At 44.3% G+C, this 9159-nt stretch overlaps 1 protein-coding gene across 1 annotated transcript in view; it reads left to right on the top strand.

Annotated features, from left to right (window-relative positions):
* Window positions 1-8839, top strand: part of LOC100551768 (digestive cysteine proteinase 2) — a 21272-nt gene extending 12433 nt beyond the window's left edge. The window contains exons 6-11 of the mRNA XM_003227200.4: window positions 907-1102; window positions 2711-2904; window positions 3616-3707; window positions 4536-4697; window positions 6319-6508; window positions 8455-8839. Coding sequence (XP_003227248.1) covers window positions 907-1102; window positions 2711-2904; window positions 3616-3707; window positions 4536-4697; window positions 6319-6508; window positions 8455-8642 — 1022 coding nt within the window. The 3' untranslated portion in view covers window positions 8643-8839. The remainder of the gene's footprint in view (window positions 1-906; window positions 1103-2710; window positions 2905-3615; window positions 3708-4535; window positions 4698-6318; window positions 6509-8454) is intronic.
* Window positions 8840-9159: the final 320 nt, after the last annotated feature.

Here is a 9159-nt window from a genome sequence, read left to right on the forward strand (position 1 = left end):
GTTTCAATGTAGTCATGAATAATAATCTATATATATAAAGGAGTAATGGTGTCCGTTCCTCCCACTAAACAACAAAAGTACAAGCCCCAGAAACTCAAAATTTGGCAACACAACCCACCATCCTTGCCCCTAGGTTCCGACAACAAAAAGAAAAGAAAAATAAAGTCCTAATTAGAGGGAGAGCAATAATTCTTTTTATCTAATTGCTGCCAGTTAGAAGGCTAAGCTCCACCCACTTGGTCTCTTAGCAACCCACTCAGCCCAGTGTTAATAAAAGAATAAAAAATAAATAAATACAAATAATACAATAAAAAATAATATAAAACACTAAAAAATTAATACAGTAAAATACTATAATAACAAAATAACTAAAAATAATACAACAAAATAATAAAATATAATAAATAAAAAGATAAGTTACAATAAAATTAATTAAAAATACAAATAACGTCAAATAAAAATGCCACAACAATTTTTAACCAATACCACCACCACTTTGCCACAGCAACGCGTGGCCGGGCACAGCTAGTAATATTATAATAATATAATAGTAATCATATGATAATATACTACAATAATAATAGAATGATATAATGATTATATATATATATATATATATATATATATATATATATATATATATATAATGTGCATAATTCCCCTGGAGTAAACAACAAAACCACTGGACCAAATCACACCAAATTTGGCCACAAAAGACATAGTCATCCAATCATTCTGCATGCAGCAGCATGTCACCAAAAATGGCTAGGGGTGTCAGTGCTGACACGCGTGTCATAGGTTGGCCATCACTGGTCTAGGAGAACCTTCAGCAGGACATGAGGGAACAGCACCTTCCTGCCCAGAAGATGCGACGGCTAAGAATGGGTTTTTGTATTCTCTCCTTAGAAACAAAACTATGTGACGAATTGCCCGGGGACTCTTCGGAGCACCACATCATGGCGAACCCCATGGCCGATTTCATTGGAAGGCAGGAGGACCGGGCCCACCAGCTCTTCCACCATTATCGGAAACGGTTCGGGAAGTCCTACGACGACGAGAAGGAAATGGAACACAGGAAGCACACCTTCACCCACAACATGAGGTAATGCATGATAGAACATGGCTTTCCTGCATGGCAAAATGAGGTTGGACTAGATAGCCAATGTGGTCTCATCCAACTCTATGCCAGTGAAGAGTCCGGATTGGGAAGACAAAGATGCAACCGGCACTAGGTGCTTCTCCATTGCAACCTCAGCTTGGTGTCCTTCAAGGATGCCAATGAAGATGCAACTGGCATGAGATGCTTCTCCATTGCAGCCTCAGCTTGGTGTCCTTCAAGGATGCCAGTGAAGATGTAACTAGCACGAGATGCTTCTCCATTGCAACCTCAGCTTGGTGTCCTTCAAGGATGCCAGTGAAGATGTAACTAGCACGAGATGCTTCTCCATTGCAACCTCAGCTTGGTGTCCTTCAAGGATGCCAGTGAAGATGTAACTAGCACGAGATGCTTCTCCATTGCATCCTCAGCTTGGTGTCCTTCAAGGATGCCAGTGAAGATGTAACTAGCACGAGATGCTTCTCCATTGCAACCTCAGCTTGGTGTCCTTCAAGGATGCCAGTGAAGATGTAACTAGCACGAGATGCTTCTCCATTGCAACCTCAGCTTGGTGTCCTTCAAGGATGCCAGTGAAGATGTAACTGGCACGAGATGCTTCTCCATTGCAACCTCAGCTTGGTGTCCTTCAAGGATGCCAGTGAAGATGTAACTAGCACGAGATGCTTCTCCATTGCAACCTCAGCTTGGTGTCCTTCAAGGATGCCAGTGAAGATGTAACTAGCACGAGATGCTTCTCCATTGCAACCTCAGCTTGGTGTCCTTCAAGGATGCCAGTGAAGATGTAACTAGCACGAGATGCTTCTCCATTGCAACCTCAGCTTGGTGTCCTTCAAGGATGCCAGTGAAGATGTAACTGGCACGAGATGCTTCTCCATTGCAACCTCAGCTTGGTGTCCTTCAAGGATGCCAGTGAAGATGTAACTAGCACGAGATGCTTCTCCATTGCAACCTCAGCTTGGTGTCCTTCAAGGATGCCAGTGAAGATGTAACTAGCACGAGATGCTTCTCCATTGCAACCTCAGCTTGGTGTCCTTCAAGGATGCCAGTGAAGATGTAACTGGCACGAGATGCTTCTCCATTGCAACCTCAGCTTGGTGTCCTTCAAGGAAACCAAAGCTGGAAAGGGGATGTTTGCCGTTGGAAGTTGGGGCTTGGAGGAGAAGGAAGGACTCATCTCTTTGGCCTGACAGAGCTTTACAAGGTCCCATTCTACTTCTGGATCTGTTAAGCAGCCAACTTATCCTAGGCCTTCCCCAGTTCCATTCCCCAGTTCCAGAGAAAGCGGACTGTAGAAAAGCTGAACGAGAAGCACCATCTGGAGATGTATTGGTCAAAATCACTGGAACGTTGTATGGTTTCCAGAGTGTATGGCAGTATTCTAGCAGCTTTTTCTCCTGATGTTTCGCCTACATCAGTAGCTCCTGGCATCTTCAGAGGATCCTCTAAAGATGCCAGCCACAGATGTAGGTGAAACGTCAGGAGAAAATGCTGCTAGAGCATGGCCATGCAGCCTGGAAACCACGCAAGACACCATCTGGAGATGCCTGCTGCCCAAGCTGTTCCTAGTCCACGGGCCTTTTGTTTTGGTTCCAGATTTGTCCACTCGAAGAACCGAGCCAACCTGCCCTTCAAGCTGGCCCTGAACCACTTGGCCGACCTCACCCAGGACGAGATGGCGGCGATGAGAGGGAAGCTCAAGAGCACCAAACCGAACAACGGGCTGCCTTTCCCGCACGAGCAGTTCGTGGGCCTCATCCTGCCGGAGAGCCTGGACTGGCGGCTCTACGGTGAGTGGGTGCCGGTCCCGTTTGGGCAAAAGGATTCTTATGTGTGATCTTCTCCTTTAGTCTTTAGTCTGTTCATGCAACCTTCACAGTGAGTGAGGAATAATTGCTGGGAGACGACGTTTAGTAAAGCATACAGGTCACAAGCTACATGTTGCCTTCTTGCCTATTTAGAACAGTGGTTCCCAACTTTTTTTTGACCAGGGACCCCTCTCCAACATGAGTACCCAAAGGATTACGAATCAGTTTTTGGTCAACTTTAGATTTGGTTTGGTTATTTGGGGCGCTGATTCAGAAAACTGCATTGGAGAGACCACATCAGCTCTGGTTTCTGATACAAGACTTATGCCATCCCTTAGTCACCATCTGCTCGCCCAGAGAAAAACGTATTTAATAATCTAGAGCTGATGTGGTCTATCCAGTGCAATTTAAAGGAAGGAGAACTGACTTTTTCCTGGGGTTATTTGGGGCGCTGATTCAGAAAACTGCATTGGAGAGACCACATCAGCTCTGGTTTCTGATACAGAACGTATGCCACCCAGTAGTCGCCATCTCCTCGCCCACAGAAAACCATATTTAATATTTAATAATAATATTAAATTATTGGCCACTTTAATTAGAACTGAATGGCGTTGCCGCTTCAAAGCCTGGCTGTTTCCAAACATAATGAGGTATTGATATAGTTTGACCCGGTGTATTGTGTAATCTTCCCAGGCGCTGTGACTCCAGTCAAGGACCAGGCCGTGTGTGGTTCCTGCTGGAGCTTTTCCAGCACCGGAGCCCTGGAAGGGTCTCTCTTCCTCAAGGTAAGAGCCGGACCATTTCAAGACGACATTCTTCTCCATCAAAAAGTTGAATTCTCAAACTTTTTCAGCTGAAGAGCACTTTTTGAAGCACAAGTGTCTTGTGGAGCCCCAAGAAATGTGTCTATCTATATATATAAAAGGCTTTTGGCATCACGGCGACTCACAAAACAACAAAACCCCAAACCCCCCAATCTCAAAAATTGCCAACACAATCAATCATCCCCGCCTCAAGTAAGATACAACACAATTACACTAAAAACACAATCACAACAGCAACAACTACAACAGGCGACCAGGTACTCTTCACCCACCCTTGAGCCTTCCCTCCAGCTGTTTTCAACTTCAACTCTCAACATCCCCAACACCTTAGGCTTCTGAGAGAAAAAACAAAAGGGACTCAGGCTGTGACGAATGCTGGGAGTTGAAGTCCAAACCACCTGCAGCAAAGGCCCAAGTTGGCCCACGCCTGGCGCCTCTTTGATTAATGCTACGACTCCAACCACTCCACAAAACGGCCAGACTTTCACGCTGCAAGGCTATTCACTCCTATTCCACCTGGCCAACAAATAATTCCCATAAGCCACAGCAACACATGGCCGGGCAAAGCTAGTATTATATATAATGTGCTACCTTGGAACTATTTCTCTATCTCTCTGTATGGCCATCTGTTGGGGGTGTTTTCATTATGCTTTTCCTGCAAGGTTGGACTAGATGGCCCAAGCGGTCTCTTCCAACCCTACCATTCTATGATTCTAGCACTGTGTGACTATGCAAATAGAGGTTCTCCGGCCGTTCTGACGTGGTTGTCTTTCTCGTCCCCTTCCCCAGACGGGCCAGCTCATCCCTTTGTCTCAGCAAATCCTCATCGACTGCTCCTGGGGCTTCGGGAACTACGCCTGCGATGGTGGTGAAGAGTGGCAAGCATTTGAGTGGGTCCTGAAGCACGGTGGCATTGCCAGCACCGAATCCTACGGGCCATACAAAGGCCAAGTGAGTAGCAGAAATATTGTAGGCGGGGTATGGCAAGGATGGGGAAATCTCAGAATTGGGACCATGTTTGACCTGCCTTGGCATCCTAGTCTGACTCCGAGGTCCCATGATAATTCCCATGAAGTATCTCAGATGCTTCCGAGGTCCCATGATCCTTCCCATGAAGTATCTCAGATGCTTCCGAGGTCCCATGATACTTCCCATGAAGTATCTCAGATGCTTCCGAGGTCCCATGATACTTCCCATGAAGTATCTCAGATGCTTCCGAGGTCCCATGATACTTCCCATGAAGTATCTCAGATGCTTCCGAGGTCCCATGATACTTCCCATGAAGTATCTCAGATGCTTCCGAGGTCCCATGATACTTCCCATGAAGTATCTCAGATGCTTCCGAGGTCCCATGATACTTCCCATGAAGTATCTCAGATGCTTCCGAGGTCCCATGATACTTCCCATGAAGTATCTCAGATGCTTCCGAGGTCCTATGATACTTCCCATGAAGTATTTCAGATGCTTCCGAGTTCCCATGATACTTCCCATGAAGTATCTCAGATGCTTCCGAGGTCCCATTACTTCCCATGAAGTATCTCAGATGCTTCCGAGGTCCCATGATACTTCCCATGAAGTATCTCAGATGCTTCCGAGGTCCCATGATACTTCCGATGAAGTATCTCAGATGCTTCCGAGGTCCCATGATACTTCCCATGAAGTATCTCAGATGCTTCCGAGGTCCCATGATACTTCCCATGAAGTATCTCAGATGCTTCAGAGGTCCCATGATACTTCCCATGAAGTATCTCGGATGCTTCCGAGGTCCCATGATACTTCCCATGAAGTATCTCGGATCCTTCCGAGGTCCCATGATACCTCCCATGAAGTACCTCAGATGCTTCCGAGGTCCCATGATACTTCCCATGAAGTATCTCAGATGCTTCCGAGGTCCCATGATACCTCCCATGAAGTATCTCAGATGCTTCCGAGGTCCCATGATACTTCCCATGAAGTATCTCAGATGCTTCCGAGGTCCCATGATACTTCCCATGAAGTATCTCAGATGCTTCCGAGATCCCATGATACTTCCCATGAAGTATCTCAGATGCTTCCGAGGTCCCATGATACCTCCCATGAAGTATCTCAGATGCTTCCGAGGTCCCATTATACTTCCCATGAAGTATCTCAGATGCTTCCGAGGTCCCATGAAGTATCTCAGATGCTTCCGAGGTCCCATAATACTTCCCATGAAGTATCTCAGATGCTTCAGAGGTCCCATGATACTTCCCATGAAGTATCTCAGATGCTTCCGAGGTCCCATGATACTTTCCATGAAGTATCTCAGATGCTTCCGAGGTCCCATGATACCTCCCACGAAGTATCTCAGATGCCTCCATCCCTTTCCCATGATACTTCCACTCGGTCAGGCATGGGCAAACTTGGGCAGTTTCAAAGCAGATAGTGTAGAAGGGCCCCAAGAGATCTTTACGGTGGTTTTATGGAAGTTGAGGTCCAACAGAACTAGGAAGGCATCATCTTCCTGACCAATGCTAGCAGAAAGAGAAATAGTAAGTGAAATCTTGGAACGTATCTTTTCATGCTTTGCATTTCTTTCTTGTTCTTGTGCCAGAACGGCTACTGTCACAGCAACAAGACCCACCTCGTGGGCAAACTCTCCGGTTACGTGAACGTTACTTCTGGGAACATAACCGCGCTGAAGGCCGCGATCTACAAGCACGGCCCCGTCTCCGTCAGCATCGACGCCTCCCACAGAACCTTCTCCTTCTATTCCAACGGGGTTTACTATGAGCCCAAATGCGGTGAGTAGTGACTTGCATGGTTGCATGAAGTATCGGGTTGGCCAAGCGTGCAGCATGGTTCTTGCTCTGCATAATCGCCAGACGTCATCCTGTGAGCAGGGCAGGGCTATTTGCATCTCTTTCATCCCTACAGACGTCTCACTTTTGCAAAGAGAATTTGGAAGCCAATATAGGTGTGCATGTGAGAGAGCAAGAAAGTATGGACTACTGTATATACTTGAGTATAAGCCTAGTTTTTCAGCCCCTTTTTTAAGACTGAAAAAGCCCCCCTCGGCTTATACTCAGGTGAGGGTCCTGGTTGGCTTATATTTGGGCCATCTTATACTTATGGTACATTTATTATTTTTCTCTATTATTATTGGTATTATTACACTATTTTTCTCTATTATTGTTGCTACTATTACATTTATTTTACTCTATTTTTATTATTATTATTAATACATTTATTATTTCACAACCGGACTTAGTGTCAGGGGAAAACCTTTACCCTTTTCCTTAACTACCACCAATTCCTCAATACTTTATTTCCCATACCACCAGACTTCGCCACAGCAACACGTGGCTGGGCACAGCTAGTCTATATATATAAAAGAGTGATGGCATCACGGCGACCCACAAAACAACAAAACTACAGGCCCCCCAACCTCGAAATTTGACAACACAACCCAACATCCACGCCTCTTGGTTGATACAACAAAAAGAAAAGAAAAATAAAGTCCTAATTAGAGGGAAAGGAATAATTTCTTTTATCCAATTGCTGCCAGTTAGAAGGCTAAGCTCCTCCAACTTGGTCTCCTAGCAACCCAATAAAAAATAATAAAAAACACTAAAAAATAATTACAAACACTAAGTAATTAATACAATAAAATACTATAATAACAGAAAATAACTAAAAATAATACAAGAAAATAATAAAATATAATAAAAGATAACTTACAATAAAATTAATTAAAAAATAGAAATAACGTCAAATAAAAATTACACAACAATTTTTAACCAATACCACCACTACTTCGCCACAGCAATGAGTGGCTGGGCACAGCTAGTTACTATATAAGTCCTCAATTGTTCCTATCAATCTGGATGGTTTTATTCGGAACAATATTGATGTCATCTATAAATTTTAATTACTACTTATTTCTGCCTCTTTTTCTTATATTCCTCATATAACTTCCAGTCAGTTTGTTTTATTGGTTCTCCTTTATGTTGTCTCAGTAGAAATGTTAATGTGTCCTTATCGTATATGTCTTCTAACTTCTCAAGCCATTGTTCTGTATCTGGGATATACTGCGTTTTACAAAATTTCGCAAATATTATTCTCGCTGCTGTTATCATATAGATCAATAGTATATCTTCATTACAATTAAAGTCTGTGTCTTCGTCCGTGATTCCTAAAAGGAAATACAGTAGAGTCTCGCTTATCCAACATAAACGGGCCAGCAGAACGTTGGATAAGCGAATATGTTGGATAATAAGGAGGCATTAAGGAAAAGCCTATTAAACATTAAATTAGCTTATAATTTTACAAATGCACCAAAACATCATGTTATACAACAAATTTGACAGAAAAAGTAGTTCAATACGCAGTAATGCTATGTAGTAATTACTGTATTTACGAATTTAGCACCAAAATATCATGATATATTGAAAACATTGACTACAAAAATGCGTTGGATAATCCAGAACGTTGAATAAGCGAGTGTTGGATAAATGAGACTCTACTGTACTCTGGTTTCAAAGGAAAGGTCTTTTTCAGTATTTTTCACTTTTATTGTGTGCATAGATGGAGTCTTTGAAGTTCTCCTTTAGTCCGACCCATCAGCTCTTTGGTATCGTGGAAGAACCGTGTTCCTTCTCGGGCGACGAACGCCGTGGCCCGGGTGCTGGTGCTGAGGTTTCAGTCTTGCCAAACCTGACTCGGCTTCTCCTTCTTGACCCCCTTGCAGGAAACAAGAAAGGCGAGCTGGACCACGCGGTCCTGGCCGTGGGCTACGGCGTCCTCCAAGGAGAGCTTTACTGGCTGGTCAAGAATTCCTGGTCCACGTACTGGGGCAACGACGGCTACATCCTCATGTCCATGAAAGACAACAACTGCGGAGTGGCCACGGACGCCACGTACCCGCTGATGGCGTGATTTTCCCTTCGCCGGTTCAGGATCCCTCATGTTTTTGACTCGCTCACGATTGGAATCTTAGTCTATAAGACTGAAACAGACTCAGGGAATTTTTTAAAAAATGGAATGATTTTTGTGTTTTGTGCTAGCCTGGTTGTATTCTGAAATGGGCGCAAATGAAATCACAAAGCCCACCTTTCTCAGTGGGAATGTCAGCAGTTCCTTCTCGTTTTCATCATGCGTTCTTTAGCAATGCACCGCCCCGTCTCTTCTCTTCTTGTCCCCTTCGTTTCTTTGAACAGATCACTTAATAGCCTTCACAAAACGTCTTTGGAAGTGACGGGGTAGATTCTAGAATTTTAGAGTGGAGTTGGGGAAACATTTGGCACTCGAGATCAGGCACGGGCAAACTTGGGCCTTCCATCCAGGTGTTTTGGACTACAACTCCCACCATTCCTAACAACCTGTTAGGAAACTCTTTACTACTGGTAGATTGGGTCAGATAGACTAGTAGTCCTTGCAGGATTGAGGCTGGGCC

This window comes from Anolis carolinensis, unplaced genomic scaffold (genome assembly GCF_035594765.1).
Source record: "Anolis carolinensis isolate JA03-04 unplaced genomic scaffold, rAnoCar3.1.pri scaffold_10, whole genome shotgun sequence".
Lineage (NCBI taxonomy): Eukaryota > Metazoa > Chordata > Lepidosauria > Squamata > Dactyloidae > Anolis > Anolis carolinensis.